General features: G+C 50.0%; 1 protein-coding gene across 1 annotated transcript; it reads right to left on the reverse strand.

Annotated features, from left to right (window-relative positions):
* Positions 1 to 13,779: 13,779 nt before the first annotated feature.
* LOC148219672 (uncharacterized) lies at positions 13,780 to 16,989 on the reverse strand. The gene is made up of 3 exons (XM_088157133.1): positions 16,065 to 16,989; positions 15,624 to 15,811; positions 13,780 to 14,091 (listed from the first exon to the last, which is right to left on the reverse strand). The coding sequence occupies exons 1-3, from the start codon at positions 16,987 to 16,989 to the stop codon at positions 13,780 to 13,782; spliced, it is 1,425 nt and encodes a 474-aa protein (XP_088013259.1).
* Between the last annotated feature and the right edge of the window lie 309 nt (positions 16,990 to 17,298).

The raw sequence follows: 17,298 nt of genomic DNA on the forward strand, positions 1-17,298 counted from the left end.
TTTGCAGCATCTCAGCCCTTGTGTCCATGGCCTTGCCTTCATCCCCAGCCTGCAGCAGTTTCAGTCATTGTTGTCTCCCCCTTGCTCCTGCTCGTTTGCCAAAGTGCTGCCAATGGCAGCAGGGCTGGCTCAGGATCTCTGTTGGCTTCTGGTGTCCTGGATGACCTTCAGAGGGACACTTGGAGCACTTTGCACTTCCTGAAGAGCTGCCAGTGGTATGAGGGGTGGATTTGTCCTCCTCGGGTGACTCCTGGAGTTCTACGCTCAGTGGAGTCCTGGACTTTTCTCAGCAGGCTTTGCAGGGAGTTCTTAGCGAACATGTGTCTCTGCTGCCATCCCAAATCTGCGCTTTCCTTGCCCAACCTGAGTGCACGTGGGGCATGTGCTGGGCATGGCTGGAGATTTTCATGGCCAAAATCCTCCAGCATCATCACCTGTACATCGGCTCATTGGTCTGGATAGCACAAATCACACAACACCCATCTCAGCTGACTAAATGCCATTTATTACCAATTGCTACACCCACTCTGACAACCTATAAGTATACAGATCTCAACCAAAGTTTTTAAAAAGTTATTTGTTTGATGATCATGTCAGGAAAATTAATTCAGAAACACCAGAGCTTTATGTCCAAAAAGGAGACAGAGGAGTCCTTTTTGCTTTATTCGAATAAAGGGAGGAGCCATGGGACATTCCCCTGGGATCTCTCAGATTTTTGGAGGACACACCCTCCTTTTTATCCTATTTTCCCAGCCGCATTTCCTTCTCTCTTTCCCCGTTGGCTGAGGTACTTGAGAGGCACAGACTTACTGGAATGCCTGACACCTGAAATTGCTCTCTAATGTAAAACCTTCCCTTTTAATTTTTAATACTTATAGAATTCATCATTTTCTCCACCTTGCTTCTTTCATCTTTCGATATCCAATTTCATTTATCAGCAGCCCTACAGTTTGTTTGTAAAGACAAATATCTTTTTCCGTTCATCAATCAGTGAAATCCATCCCATTGTTTCTTTTATCTCTCAGTGCTAGCCTTATCTACAAGCAGATCCACAGCTCATTTGGAAAGACAAATTCAACATTCCTCTCAATGCTACAAGCACAGTATGTAAAAACATACTGTTATCGACTTCCATTAACAAAAATGAATTTGTTGCAAAACTCTACAACCACTCACTATACACAAAGATTAACTGAAGACTAACAACTATGCTGATTTTGTATATAAGACATCTAGTGCAGACGGAAGAAGACATCCACAGAAATTATTATTTCTGAGAGGAGCTGCTGAGAGCTTCCACTGTGTCTGACAAAGACCAATGGGTGATTGTTTTTGGGAACTGACAACCTGTTAAACCACTGGGAAAGTTGAACACACTTTTGTGGACACACATTTTAACACGAACAAAGGCCGGGAAGCTCTCTTTCCCTTGGGGCCTGAGCACAGGTCCCAGGCCGGCCGGGCGGGCTCTGCCCCTCTGCGGGCCTGGGTCGGGCCAGGCCGGGCGGGCTCTGCCGCGGGGCCGGGCCCCTTCTCGGGAAGCTCGCCGGGCCCCGTCCCGCCAGAGCCGGCTCCCCCTCCCCTCAGCACGGCCACACCGGGCCCGTGGCTCGGCTGGAATGCTGCTGATGCTGCTGCTGCTGATGCTGCTGATGCTGCTGCTGCTGCTGCTGCTGGTGAGTTTCAGCAGAAGCCGCCGGGCAGGGGCAGGGGCAGGGGCGGCCATCGACCCGCGGATGCTGCCGCAGTGTGCTGGCCTGGCTGCTGAGATCCTCGCCTGCCCCCAGTGAAGAATCCTCCATCGTAAACAGCTCCGGCCGGGACCCGCAGGGATCACATGGCCCTCTGCAGCCCTCGGGAAAAATATTCATTCTTTCAGTGCACAGATGAGACTTGCAGAGCTTCAATTCTCCTTCAAGTGAGAGAAAAGCGACAGAGTGAGAGATGCAGAGAAACAACGTGGAGGCATTGAGGTCAGACAAGAAGGAAGAGTCAGATCCCAGATGGGAGGGGATGAGGAGAAGCCTTAAGCTGAAATTCTCTTCTAAACTATGGAGAAGATATGATTGATAAATCTGACTTTTTTCCCCTGTAACTTGTGGAATGCATTTTGCGACGAGGAAGCCTTCTAATCATAGTCACAAACAGAAGCACCAGTGCTGAAGTAAGCAGATGTTGAAGTAAATGTGATCCCATGAGAAATTTGATCAGAGAGAGAGAGAAGAGTGATGAAGACCCTTTGCCTCCAGGGAAGAAGAGGACCTCTGTACCCAGAGCTGAAGATGATCTTAGAATTAGATGAAGGGAACTTGTGCTTTTTAAAAAATGTATTACATATTACAACAACCATATAGCCCATATAAAAATAGAAATATTCTAATTATATTGTATAATTAGAATATAATATAATTATATTATGTTATTCTCTCTAATTCGATTATATGATTCTCTCTAATACCAAGAACTCAATAAATAGAATTGTACCACTATACAACTCCATATATATTTCAATAGAACTGAATAAATCTATAACCTGCACAATATACAGATGTGACTATAGATTAAATATTACAAATTGCATGCAAGAAATACATTCATAAAACAAACCTATCTATAAATAGACAAATATCACTAACAATCTAAATATCTTTTCAACTGCATCCATACAAACATACAGCTATACATCTGGATATATAAGTAAATATAATTAAATATAGAAATAGATCTATATACATAGAAAGAGATAAAAATAGACATATATACAGATACAAATACCTGTTTAAAGAGCCATATACCCAAAACTACATCAACAGAAATAGATACCTATACAACTGTATACATATGTCTAGCATTAACTGGGGTTGTGGTTGGAGACAGACAACACGACCCTCTGTGATTCATGTGACAAAAGCTTCTTTATTGTTCCAGACCCTTCTTAAATAGAAGTTGGAATTCCACGGCTCATGGCAGCTGATCGGTTGGGAGTTTGGACTGCCCAGCTCTCTGACCAGGGAGGTGTCTGCAGCTTAGGATGGAACGTCATTGAAATCTCTGTTTAGGCTTGAATGTATCCTATCATTGTTCACCTGGGGTCCTGTTGATCAGACCAGGCTAATCAAACTGAATTTCTTATCTATGGCAAATGTAATTGCCTAGCTAAAAGCCAGCTTGTGCTGTGGCACATACGGAAATAGAACTAAACACAGATATTAGAATATACATAAAGAACTAGATACTTATACACAAATATATAACTGCATACCTGTATGTTTACATCTCTATGCACATATATACATAGTACATTCATAAATAAAATAACATCTGTAGAAAAATATGCCTATACAAATAAATAGCTACATATGTGAATATCCATATAATTATCGCTGTCTATGTGCAAGTCCATGTATCTTGAAAGAGAGTTCTAAGCAGAGGGATCCCAGCTGCTCCATCTTCAAAACCTCTCCCTCCGTCTCTTTCCTCCCATGCAGAGCAGCTCTCCTGGACAGCTGCCCGAAGAGCGCCCTGCTGCAGCCGGAGCCTTCCTGCTCTGGTGCCTGGACAGCCCCAGCTGGGCTCCACCGGAGAACAAAGGGCCAGGGCAGTCACCTCCTCGTGCTGCCGCCGGTCCCTGCTGCTGCAGAGGGAAAGAGAACCAAAGGCTGTCAGTGGAGAACAAAGGGCCAGCACTGCTGCAGCCTGCCCTGCCCTGTCCTGCCCTGTCCTGCCCTGCCCTGCCCTGCCCTCAGTGCCATGTGGAGCCACAACGCACCGCAGGCAGGTACTCAGCAGGAGGAAGTGTGGCTGCTGCTCAGGGGCTCCACTGAGCTAACGTGTCACTCGGGAGAAGCTGCCCCAGCCCAGGCCTTGCCCTTCTCCAAGCTGTGGCAGCGGCACAGGCTCTCTGTCTCCACACAGCCTCTTCCAGTGCCCACGGTCCAGCAGGTGCCAGCCCAGGGGATACCCTTCCCCAGGCTGCCACAGCTGCACACACCTGGGGAACAAGAGAGCACAGCCTGGCCAGAAGAAGAGGTCGCCTTTCCTTCCCAGTAGCCTGAGCATGGCTGAGCTGGGAGCCTCCGCTCTGCTGGACTCTTCTTTCTGGCTAGTGGAAGCAGCAAGGAAGTGCCAGTGCTGCCAGTGGCTCTCCAATGCCTCTGTTTCCCCAGTGGCACCAGGAACCCTTGTGGCCTCCCTCACAAGTTCCCTCCACTGTCTGTGTTTCCCTGGCACCCCAGCCCAGCCAGAAGGCTTGGGATGAAAGGCAGTCCTGCTCACCTTTTTCAGGCCCTCAATCTGCCTCTCCAGCCTCATGGTGCCCAGGGTCCTGCCCTGAGCAAGAAAGGAGGGCAAGAAGGTGAGCAGGGATGCCTCTGTGGCTCATCTGAAAGTGCAGGGCTCAGGCACAGGGCCCAGAGCTAAGAGACGCTCACTGCAAAGCGGTGGCTCAGCTTTTTCTCCCGGGGTTTGATGGATGGCACATCGGTCATTCGGGCTCCCTGGGTTCTGTGCAGTGACAAATTGGACGGGCAGAGAGCTGGGTGAGCCCCAAGCTGCCTGTGCTCTCTTGTCAGGCAGCTTTGCCCAACAGCTGCCCGCAGCCGCAGGGTCAACTCCCCGCAGCTGAGGAGCTGAGCTGCCCTGTGGGGCTGCTGTGGAAGCATCCATCCCCATGCAGCAGCATCAGCTTATTCCTGTAGTGTGCCCACCTTCACCTCCTTCAGTGCCTGGGAGCTTTTGACACAGAGGAGAACCAGCGTCAGGCCGCGCTGCCCCCCAGCCCCTTGGGCAGACACATTCGCCCTCACAGCCCTGCCCCATGGCTAGGGACACAAGGGCAGGACATAGTTGATGCCCAAGCCCTGGTTCCCTCTGTGCTGCCAGACCAATGGCTGTTGCACTTCCCTTTTCAAAACCCAAAAGTTACCAGGGGACACAGGACACTCCCTGACCAGGCTCTGCATGAAGGCCTGAGGCCATTGCAAGGGTGGCAACTCTCTCCTGCTTCGCATGGCTGGGAACCTTTCCTACCCTGCCACGGCATGTGACATCACCACTCACCCAAATGTGTCAATGCAGGAGCTGCTGGGCCAGATGAGGATGATGGAGGTGCCATCCTCATTAATGTTTTCATGCTGTTGTTCTTGTTGTGTCTGCAGGCCACCTCCTTCCCGGTGCTCAGCAGCCACAGCTGGTCCTGGGCCAGGCAGAGCCTGGGCACAGAGAGGTGCAGAGAGCAGAGGCAGGCAGTGAGGGGCAGGTGGCCTCCCTGGCATCTCCCAGGGCAGAACCCTGGCATGTCCCCCATTTTCCCCTGCCAACCTTGGCACACACACTGGTGCATCCAGCAGCAATGGTCTTGATGCCTTAAGTTTGAAGTTTTTCTATTCAGATTGGATGTGCTTTTCTGATGTGCTAGGGTGATGAAGACAAAAAAGTCCTATTCCAGTTAAGAACTCAAGGACAGTTTCTTCAAACTTCAGGCCTTAAGCATACACAACGTGGAAAGAGGGGGGCGGGTTCATGCAAATGCACCAAAACCTATAAAAATGTGAGATTTTGTGACCAAGCTCTCCTTTGCTTCCATCTTGGAGCCATCTAGGCAGGTTCCACGACTGTGGTACTGATACTGCTAGGTTGTGGCCTTTTGTAGGCCTCTCAATAAACACCCATTTTATTCGCCTTTACTCTCTGTGTAGCCTCTGTTCCAGCTCCCCTAGGCATCAGTCTGGGGCCTGGGGCTTAGGCCAGGCTGTCTGGGGCCTGGCCCAGGGCCAGGGATGGGCCAAACCAACTGGGGTCTCAGGCTCTTACTGCAGTTTGGCAAGCACCAGTTTTTCCTGGAGGAGGAGAAGGTGCCTCTCACTCCTCTTTGGGCCACAGCTCAGAGCCACAGCTGCGCTCAGCAGCGCCTCATGGTCACTGAGAACCTTCCTGCAGAGCAGAGAGCGGCGGCTGTGAGCAAGGCGGCCCCTTCTGCTGCGCACACAGCCATGGCCACGTGTCCCCCCGCTGTGGGGGAGCCCACCTGGACCAAAGCAGCTCCAGGCCTGGCCCATCCTTCCTGGCCCACGAGGACCCTGGCCTTGTCTCATGGTCGTGGGCCAGGCACTGAGAGAGCGAGGATTGGTAGCGGGATGTCAGGACTGGGCTGAAATTGCTTTTTAAGAATCTTCCTTCTCTTGCTATCAATCAGCAAAGACAACAACTCTCTGCTGCTGCTGCTGCTGCTGCTGCTGCTCATGGATGCTAGGTCCCAGTGACCAAAGGTCCAAGCCCAATGGACCCTAGACTGGACATGGGTGGGGGCTGGAGCGGGGCCCTGGGATGGGACTTCCTGCCAGGACGGCCAATGCTGGCTTTGCACTGGGGAGCCCAGAGCTGGACACACCCAGCCAGGGCTCATCTCCCTGCACCTGCTGCCAAGGCTTTGTTCCTGCAGCCCTGCCTGCTGTCAGCTGCCTTTGCCCCCCAGGGGCTCTTTGGTGCCTCCAAATTGCTCAGTCTGGGCCCCACCTTGAGCTGCTTTCTCAGCTGCCTCTTCCTTAGACTCTACGGCTGAAAGGGATTCTTCCTCCTCCCTGATTGCAGGACTCGCCTCTTTCCCTGCACCTTCACCTGCAGGAGCTCCCTGCCTGCCCTTTCTCAAGCCCCTCCTGGTCTCTCTGCTTGGCAGCAGTAGCACCCTCCCAGCCATGAGCCTCCCCCGAGCTGGCTGCCCTCTGCCTGCTGTCTGAGGGGACACTCAGCCCATTTCCTCCATTGCTGCACGGCCACAGCACCTGCAGAGGACAGCACAGGGGCTGTAGACCTGCAGCTTGCTGCCATGCAACCTCTCACCAAGGCCTCAGCAAGTCAGGGGGAAAAGCCACATCACTTGCTGGCATGATCCATACAGTGCTGCTTTTTTGGATTCCTCCAAGTCCTACTCAAGACTCTTCAAGGTGTGCCGGTTTTCATTGGGATGTCACATCTCTTCAGAGTGCCAATGGGACATGTCCATCAGACAGGGTTGTGCTCTGCCCTCCATTGCTGCAGAGCTCATAGCTGACCTTCCTAGGCAGCAGATTCTCTGCATTCACAGTACTCACACAAGGCTAAAAACCAAGGGTGGTTCTTGAGGGGCCTGTCATTTCTTCATGCTCAAAAATGACAAATGGCACATGAGAAATGCCTAGAAGCTTGAAAGCGTTTTGGTTGGCTGTCCTGAAAGAACTGAGAGGTATTGGATGGGCTTTTGTCTTTTCCCAGTTTCTCAGTGGCAACTGTAGCTTTCCTTAGCAGACCCTTGCAGTGAGTTCTCCCTAAATGTTTGACTCTGCTCTCTCTGCAAAGCCTACAGTTCCTTCCTGTGCCATTATGGAACTGGGCAAGTTGTGGGGCATGTTTTTGCCCCTGCCCCCATCATCACTCCCGATCCAAATGCTCCTAGAGCCTTATGTGGATGTCTGTTAATTGCTTCAAGTACCACAAATCAACACCTGTTTCAGTTTAAAAATGTCATTGATTGTTCATTGGTACAATGGTGCTACCTTTTGTTTCCATACTAGAATAGCTCATCCTTTAAAATTGCACCCCAATAAGTTGACATGGCCCATGAAAGTAGCCGTGGAAAAGCTGCAAGCCATGGGAGAGACTTTCACACTGTGAACAGATTTTTCCTTTCCCGGGTGGCTGATTTGCTGGGACACTAAAACCACAAGAGAACTGTTTCTTGTGGAGGAGTCTCCATGGTATGGCAAGTGAGACTCCTCTCCCTAAAAGACTGAAGAAAGATTATTTTAGAGTGAAAGTTGACTGAAAGTTCCAGGTTTTGTCTCTTTACGTTGTCAGTGGAAAAGAAAAGAGAATGGGGGGGAGAAGTGTTTTGAAAGTTGATTCAGATTTTCCTATCATTTTTCTTTTAATTTTGCTAATATAATTTTTCTTTATACCCTTTAAAGTTCTGAGCATGTTTTGCCCTCTTCCTCCAAATCCATATCTCATAGCAGGAAATGAGTAAATAATTTCTAGTGGGTGCACTGGTGTCTGGCCAGCACTAAACCTACTACATAATAGGTGCATTGGGCCGGAATCTCAAATTAGCAAACCAAAATACCAGAATTTCTACAGCAGTGCTGCCACAGAGCGCAGTAGGAGGGATTGCAGGGATTTGTCAGCATGGGGAGGCAAAGCATGAGCTCCTACTGATATTTCCAGTCCAGGAGTAGCACTTTCAGGCCAGCAATGACAACTCCTACAGCTCTGGCTTCACAGCTTTTGTTGGCAGTGCTGTGACAGCCTCTGCCACCAAGCTGGACTATCTGTAGGGGCAGGATGGTGTGGAGAAGCCTCTCAGAAAACGGAGAGAACACCTTCACATCTGGTAAAGTTAATGAAGGGGTAGTAAATCACTGTTGGGGGTTGGGTCTCTCAGTGGAATTTTCCCCATTGCAGTGTTGAGAGGTTTGCGGGCTATACCCTGGCACAGGTGGCTGGAGATGGGGGCGGTGGGGGGAAAGAGGAGGAACAGCACGAGATCAGGGGGGCAGCTGCGCTCTCTCCTTGTCTGGCTCGGAGAAGGACGGTCGCTAGAAACTCCACTCTGCCATCCCATCGCGACAGAGCTGCCTTCCTTGGCTGTGGGATCCCGCAACCTCCCTGCTCAGACGCTCTCTCTCTCTCTCTCCTGCATCTCCTGCCGACTTCAGACATCATTTTGGATCATCGGGATCCGAGAGCAGCGTCTCCCCTCCGCCCTTCCCATCAGGGACACAGACGCCATTCACCGCAGCGCCCTCCAGCCCCGTGGGATCACCGCATCTCCTCCCTGCTCAGCGAGAGCTGGCAGGCAGCGCCAGAACGGAGACTGCACCGCACAGGAAAGGTGTCCACAGCCGGGAGAACTGTTCACTGGGTTTGCTGCTCTGCTACTGCTGATCTCGCAGTTATTGTTGTTGTGGTTTGTTTCCCTTGTTACATATATATATGTCAGTAAAAAACTGTTATTCCTTCCCCCCCCATATCTTCACCTGGGATCCCCTTAATTTCAAAATTATAGTAAAGTGAAGGGAGGGGGGTTTACAGTCTCCTTTCCAAAAAGAGGCCCCTGTCTCTTTTAGCAAATACCTCTCTTTCAAGCCAAGACAATCACTTTGAGGGGGACAGATTATAAAAACCTCTCTCTGAAAATAACCTCTCTCTGACAATAGGAGTGAAGAGGGAATGGGAAAGAGGAAAGAGGAGAGGGGAAGGAAAAAGTTAAAAAAAGAGAACGGGGAAAGGGAAAGGGAAAAGGGGAGAGGATTGATTCCTTGGAAATTCTAATTCTTTCTAAAGGACATTTTCTGACAACATATGGATTTGCTACAATAAATAGCCCTTTCCCACATGCTTTAGCTTTATAGCTCTTGATATTAACTAAACCCAGTGAGTTTTAAAGAGATAGGAAAAAATGTAGGAAAATGTTTTCCTTCAAGACCAAATATCTGCCAGAGACTGAATGCTATGGTTAATGGCTTTTGAACATTCACAGGAATGATCAAAGCTTTAAGGTAAATAAACAGAGCTCTTAGAATCCAGCATAAGTTGCATTGTAAAGATTAAATTGAGATTCACATTGTAATGTGTGTTTTTATAGTCTTGAAAACAGAGGCTTAATGACAGCATTTCATGCACACACAGCAACATAAGAAATGACAGCCCGTGCCTCTTTGTCTTGGTAAGTACTTATCAGCAGCCACCTTTCTTGAAAGTAAAGATGTGCTCAAAGGCCTTTTCCCTTTCTCTGTTGAAAATTGTTTCATAGCAAAAACAGGATTAGTCCCATATATAGTCTTTTCTTCTTGTCAAGAAACGAACTCAAATCTGCGGGCAAATGTATGAGATTTTAGAAGTATGTAAGTTACAGTGTTAATGAACCTGACTTGAATTCAGTTTTGACTTTGGAAGAATTTAAAATCTAGTGGAGAATAACACAGCCTCACCTTTCCTTTCATCAGTGATATGTGAAAGGCCAGAACAAGAAAAGAGAATCTGACTTACTCTGCTGGTGCTTGCTGAAATCAACATGTACTGAGAAATTATTGTTATTATTGAAAGAACAGTTTAAAAACCAGGCAAAAATTATGGCTTAAACTGACATTTTCCTTTTGCTCTCCAACCAAAGATTTAGATGGAATGGTATAATAGAAACAAATATGTTTCCCTGCTGTCTATCAGGACAGGTGTAAAATACTAACACATCTAGAGAGCAAGGCACTGACTTCACTTCCACCGTGGAAATGGCTTGCAGGAGCAAGTAAACACAGCTTCACTGTGCTGGAACAGTGATGTTCTGTCACTCTAAGTAATTATGATGCCTGATGGGTTTAATACCAGGTTTGCACCTCAGTTGGTGCTAAAGAAACACATAAGGTCCAACACGGACCTAAGGTTTGCACAGCACACTTTAGGCTGATAGCTAAGGGAGCATAAATTAAATGGTCTTTTCAACCCAGAAGACTGATGAGAAATGTTGGTATTTCTGCTCTCCCTCCTTCTTTAAATTATAGTAACATATTTGATGAGAATTTGGAATTGCAGCTCTGAATTGTGGCCAGATTAAGACACGGGAAGGGTTGTTGTGAGTTTTTAATGCTGGAAGTCAATAACAGTGTAGCTGCTCCTGGTGATACAAAAAGCTCTTTCAAGATACTTCCAAGAAAAATGTCTTTTTCCTTTTCATTCTTAACTGCAAAGCCTCCCCCAGTATTATCACCTTTACATCTGTTCATTGATTTGGATATCACCAATCACACAACACCCATCTCAGCTGACAAATGTCATTTCTTGCAGATTGCTACAGCCACACTGCCGATCGTCAAATACACGAGAATCGACTTCAGTTGAAAAATGTCATTTATTACACATTGCTACACCCGTGCTGACAATACAGAACTATACAAATCTCAGTTAAGGTTAAGAAAAGGAATTTATTACATTACTACAATAATGCTATGTAAATATATACAAATACCAATTCAGTTAACAAAAACTTAATTTATTACCAACCTCTACAACAATTCACTATACACAAATATCAATTAGGTGTTTAACAACTTAATTTATTACATATTACTATAAGGGTAAAGCCCATATAGGAATATAAAATTATCAATATCTCTCTAAATAACCCTGTATCAACTGTACAACTATACAACTCCATACCTAGCTAAATAGAAAGCAATACATATATAACCACAACACACAGATGTAAATACAGATTAAATATTATGTATTACATACTATATACATAAACAGATACATGAAAGAAATCTATCTGTACATAGACAACTGTACCCATCTAAATATCCATCCAACTGCAGCAATACAAATATACACTTACATATCTCCATACATATACAAATAGAATTACATCCAGAAATAGATCAATATACATATAAAAATATAAATATAGACATATATACCTATACAAATATCAATATACCTATTTTAAAAGCCATATAATGACAACTATATCAATAGAAATAGATAACGACAAACTCTATATATAGGAAATTAGAATAGAATTTAACAAAGATATAATAACATAGATGTATACTTAGATACATATATACAAATATACATAATTAAAAACATATATGTATACATATCATACATATGTAACAACATAAATATACACAAATATAACAAAATACATCTAGAAATAAACCCATACAAATAGCAACCCACATATGTAGATACCAATAGAATTATCCCTCTCCTTGTGCAAGTCCATGTATCTTTACAGAGAACGCTGAGCAGAGGGATTCCAGCAGCGCCATCTTCAAAGCCTCTCCATCCGTCTCTTCCTCCCACGCACAGCAGCTCTCCTGGACAGGGACAGCAGATGGGACATCTGCGAAGCAAAGGGAACACTGAGTTAGGATCAGGGCCTTTCCCATGGCAGCACCTGCACTTGCATCAGGGAAGAGAAAATCTCAGCGCCTCCCCAGGAGGGCTGCAAAGGAAAAGCAGGCCGAGCGGGCCAGGGTGTGGTGAGCGCAGCCGCGGCGGGACCGTCCCGCAGCCCCCGGCAGCCCGGCACAGCCGGCACAGCCGGCACAGCTCCCGGGCCCTGCCGGCACAGCTGCCTTGCCCAAGGACAGCCCCTGTGCCGGCCGGGGCAGCTGCGCTGAGCAGCCCCAGCACGGGCAGGGCCCGCTCCTGCCCCGCCGGGCAGTGCCCACGGCCACAGCCCACGGCACCCTCACCCCCAGCCTGCCTCACCGGCCCTGTGGCCTCACCCCGGCTCTCGCCTGCCAGCAGCAGCTCCCTGCTCACTGCTCTTGCTCGTACCCCTCAGCTTCTCCCTGCTGGCTCCTATCAGTTCTCCTGATGTCCTCAAAGTCTTCACTGCAGCTGTGGCAAAAATGGAGGCTCAGGAATTGGTTCCAAGGCCTGGCAGAGCTGCAGTCCCGCACCCCTCTGTGCTCCCTGCTGGCTCCCTCCATCCCCTCAGCCCCGCCATGCTCTCGGCAAACCCCGAGTCCCCTTCAGTTTCTTCCGAGTCCCGCAGTCCTCTCACCCCCCTCAGTCCCTTCTGACCCATCCCATCCCCTTACATCCCGCCACCCCCCTCAGCCTGTGCCACTTCCCTGTCACCTCAGTGCCACCATCGCCCTGTGCTGCCCCACACCCCCAGCCCCACCAGCACCTCAAGGTCACCGTCCCTTCAGTGTCACCACCTCCTCAGCCCCCTCAGTCTCACCGGCCCTCAGCAGCTCCTCAGGGGACAGTGCCTGGGGCCACCGGCAGCTCCCAGCGCTCCAGGGACACCCGGGGCTGGAACTGCTGCTCCTCTCCGGCCGCCAGCTCGGACACAGCACAGGGAGAGGGGACAGAGGGGGCACAGGGGAAAAACAAGAGATGAAAAAGGCATCCAGGAGGGGAAAGATGTTAACAAAAGGCCTGTACCTATACACATATCAATCTACGTAACTAAAATCCCAGATAGAAATACAACTATGCCTATTTAGAAACATAACTATATATGGAAATGTAACTATATACACGTATAAATGAATCTAGGCGCATCTATAACTATAACCTCCCTTATAAAAATCTAACTATATACATCTACAACTATACATATAAACTATAGAGATATATAAATACAACTATCTACACCTAGAAGTGCACCTATATAAATCTGTAAATATAACTATATAGATATATAAATATAACTATACATATCTATAAATATGAATATATCTATCAATGTGCCAGAGGGATTTCACCTGCCCAACGGCCACAGGTCTTCCCTCTGTCTCTTCCTGCCACACGGGGCAGGCCTCCTGGAGAGGTCGATCAGATGGGATCTGGGAAGCAAAGGGAGCACTGAGTCAGTATTGGCCCTTGTGCACGGTTCCCTTGGGCACCAATTGTCCTTTTCTCTGACACTGTTCAAGATGGTCTGAGAGGCAGACTCTCACTTGGAATTTGAAGCCTGCTCTTTAGAGAACACAGATCCTTCCAAATGTTCAAAACTGTGTAAAGCACTGAAGTACCTCAATACAGTCTCAGTACTCACAGTGCAAATGGCACCCATGACAGCTTGAAACACAGACAGTCCCACAAAGAAGCCCAGCTTTGTTCTTTCTCTGTGCTGACAGAGAGATCTCAGTCCCCACTGAAATGGCTGAAGCTGAAAGGTGCTATGAGCTGAGTTGTGAAACCAAACTGGGACACCCGGCTTGGTGACACAACTCCCACAAGGTCAGGTGTATTCCCTGCTCTCTTGCCACAGCAGAGGACTCCGTGTCAGAGCCTCTGGAGAAGCGTGGAGGGCAGGGCTCTGGGAGGTTGTGTCTGTGCAGGATCTGAACTAAAGGCACCGGGCAGCACCAACCCTGCAGACAAGAACTCAACTCCTCTGATCTCCCTTCCTGTCACAGGCAGGCTCAGAGCAGCCATCTCACACCTCTCTAAACCAATGTGGGCTCTCTCCTTACCAGGCTCTCCACACTCTGGTGAACTGTTCCTGCAGCTCTTGGTGCCAGATGAAGTTTCCTCTGCTGCAGCTCTTTTCAGAGCTTCCTCCTCTGAGGACTTAGGGGCAACATTAACATTCCCCTTGAAGGAGAAACAGAAAGAAAGAAATACAAAGATCACTCGCTATTTTCTTGGAATCCTGTCAGGGATATAGTGACTCTCCTCCACTCGCACAGGACATGGAACACGGCGGGAGGGGCGGGAACACTGCCCACACGGTTACCATGAGAAGCATTTTAAACTCAGGATTTGGGTGGCCAAGGGGAAGCTGAAGCTTTTACAAAATGACCTTTGAGGCAAAACATGAAGGCAGAAAAAGAGAAGACACCAAGTGAGGGGTTGTGCCCTCACGTTCTGACCCTGGCTCATCCCACGAGCTGTAAGAAATCAGCCAGCAGAAAGCCAGGGCCCTCCTTGTTGTCAACATGGCTGTCAGCAAGGGCAGAGCTTGTTCCGAGCACTGCCCAGGGCTGTGTGCTGCAAACACACAGGAAAAGCACACACCTCATTTCTGGCTGGGAGTCTCACCACCCCCACCCAATCGCTCACACAATCCATCACCAGGTGGTGCTTTTTGGAGCCCTCTGCTGCTGCCCCATATCTATGACCCAGGCAAACATTTATGCACCAGGGTATTTCCAGGATCAGATTTTCAAGTGGCAAAAGTCTGCAAATCTGAAGGGTAGAAAAAAAACAACCCATCTCCTCTACAATAGCTCGTCCATCACAATCCTAAATATTCTAAAAAAGATTCAGAGCCTGCAATGTTTCCTTTCAGTATGGAAGAAAATGCTTTTGAAAACCACTATGTGTGAGTTTATAGAAGACAAAAGACATCTCATTTGAGAATAAGATATTACTAAATCCAAAAAATCCCACTCCCGCCCTTGAGGCTGCCCTTCCTCAATCATAAATGTACTGCAGCCTGTGGGGTCAGCACATCAAGAGAAAGAGAGACATTCTTTGGCCAACAAGTATAAGAACTGCAAAATGGCCTTTGCAGCACTACAGGTAAGTCAGGGGAAAGTTAAGAGAAATGGGACTCCTAATCCAAAGATTGAATCTGTCAAACAAAAGGACAGAAAGCTGCAGCTCCAGCCCATCTCCAAACACAGCTCTGGGAGCACGGCAGGCCTCGCACAGCAGCAGCAGCTGCAGCCCAGACCTTGCTTTGCCTTGGCCTTGCAACACAAAAGAGGCAGAGCCCACATCTGCTGCTGGAACAGAGGCACTTCTCACATGCCCCTCCTTGCACGGAACACTTTGCCTTCAGTGGCATTCTCCAAACATTCTTTTCTCCATTCCCATCAAACAAAGCTTGGTAGAACCTACAAGGCATCACCATAAATTCCCCAGCAAAGGGCATTCTTCCCAGGAAAAGGAGCAACCAAACTTGGCCAACACAGGCTCACACCTCTCATCCTCGCTAACGTGGGGATTTAGTGATGACTTTTTCATCTCTCTTCTTTTAGAGATCTTAACTTTACCAAGAATAATTAGACAACTATACAATAATGAAACAAATTAACTTAAGAAGCCTTTGCTTCTCAGCCACGTAACAACGTTCAAAAGCTCTCAGTCCAGCCTCTTTTCTTCCCATCCAATGGGGTTACCTGAGCACAGGGAGACCTTTGAGGCAGGGATCTCCTGATCTCCCGAATCATTTTCTCTAGTTCAAGCCCTAGATCTGCTGCTGGTGACTCCTCTTCCGCAGGTGCATTCCATGCTGAGCTGGAGGCCGTCGATGGTGCACAACCAGCACTACCAGGTGGAGCACTGGGGGCTAAAGGGCCTGGTGTAGCTGCACGAATCCAAACGCATTGGTCAGGCTCCACAGTGTGGCTTTGGGACACACAGCTCTATTGTTGCCTGAGATGAAACATCCCAGGAAGCACATAGGAAACTCAGGCAGAGAATCCTGTGGCCTTCTAGGCCGCCCCTTCCTAGGAGACTTGATAATTTCTGTCTCACAATGACAGAGCATTGTGGAAAAATACTTCAAGCGGTCACTTTTCGTGACCTTTGGGAAAGGAAAGCTAGAATTCCTTTCCTACCTGGCGGCTCGGAGGCTGGGGGCTGCTGCTCCCTGTGCAGCTGCTGCAAGCTGCAGGGCTGCATCCTGAGCACCTCCCGCTCGGCCGGAGGCAGCTGCTGCCCGCAGAGCTCCTGGAAGCGGCTGGGGGGCCACTCCCGCCCGAGCGGCAGCGGCCGCTCCCCGTGGAGCCCGAGGAAGTGGCAGGGCGGCACCCGGAGCAGCTCCAGCTCGGCGGGCAGCGGCCGCTCCCCGTAGAGCTCCTGGAAGCGGCTCGGCCCCTCCCGCCGGGCCGGCACCGGCCGCTCCCTGTGCAGCAGGTGGAAGCTGCAGGGCGGGCGCCGGACGAGCAGCGGCCCCTCCTTGGCGGGCTGCTGGAAGCGGCCGGGCCGGGGGCTGCGCAGCTCCTGCCCGTCCGGCAGCGTCCGCTCCCTGTGCAGTAGGAGGAAGCCGCTGGGCGGGCGCCCGGCCGGCAGCGGCGGCCGCTCCCTGGGCAGCGCCGTGAAACGACTGCGCCCGTCCGGCCCGTCCGTCAGCGGCCGCGCCCTGGGGAGCTGCTGCCGCTGCCTGTTGGCCGTGCTCCGGCGCTGGACGTGGAGCAGGAGGTCGGGACGGTCGCGGAGAAAGTTGGGATTCCTGAAGTGGAGCCAGCCCCCGCAATCGCCCGGCACAGCTGAGCCAAGCCAGCCCGGCACCTTGCGGAAGCCGTAGCGGTATAGCTGCCGCACGAAGCTGCCGAACTGTGTGGCCCTGAAGGTGTGCGGGGCCGGAGCCTGGGCACTGCCCGAGCTGAGCAGCTCCCGCTCGAAGAGGGAGCGGTCGATGAGCAGCCCCTGGCCCAGGCTGTCCCAGCGCACGGAGCGGACGCGAGGGCTGTTTACCAGGCGCCAGAGCTTGGCGGGGAAGGTGCTGGCGTTGAGGCCGGCGGGCAGCGACCGCTCCGCCATCGCGCCGATCGCCGAGTGTCGCCACAACGGCCGCGGCTCAACGGCCACGGCTGCGCCGGCGGCGCGCGGCCTGAGGGGGGCGCTGCGCTCGGCGCCGCTCGCGGCCCCGCGCGGGCCGGACTTGGCGGGGCCGAGCGCGGCAGAGCCGGGGCTGCGGGCCCAGCGCGGGCGGGGCGGCTCCCGGGGCTGGCCGGGCACCGCACGGCACCGCGGCGCCAGCTGCAAACCCTTTCTCTCTTTCTTTCCCTGCCTGCAGTCATCCTTCTGCCTTTGCAAACCCTCAAGGCGAGCGCAGGAACTTTCAGAAAC

This window comes from Sturnus vulgaris, chromosome Z (genome assembly GCF_052056855.1).
Source record: "Sturnus vulgaris isolate bStuVul1 chromosome Z, bStuVul1.hap1, whole genome shotgun sequence".
Lineage (NCBI taxonomy): Eukaryota > Metazoa > Chordata > Aves > Passeriformes > Sturnidae > Sturnus > Sturnus vulgaris.

Coding starts and splice junctions, on each gene's coding strand:
- LOC148219672 (XM_088157133.1), bottom strand. CDS start 16,989: ATGGCGGAGCGGTCGCTGCCCGCCGGCCTCAACGCCAGCACCTTCCCC. Junction 15,812..16,064: donor CCCAGCCTCCGAGCCGCCAG/GTAGGAAAGGAA, acceptor GGATTCGTGCAG/CTACACCAGGCCCTTTAGCC. Junction 14,092..15,623: donor AAAGGTCTCCCTGTGCTCAG/GTAACCCCATTG, acceptor TTCTCCTTCAAG/GGGAATGTTAATGTTGCCCC.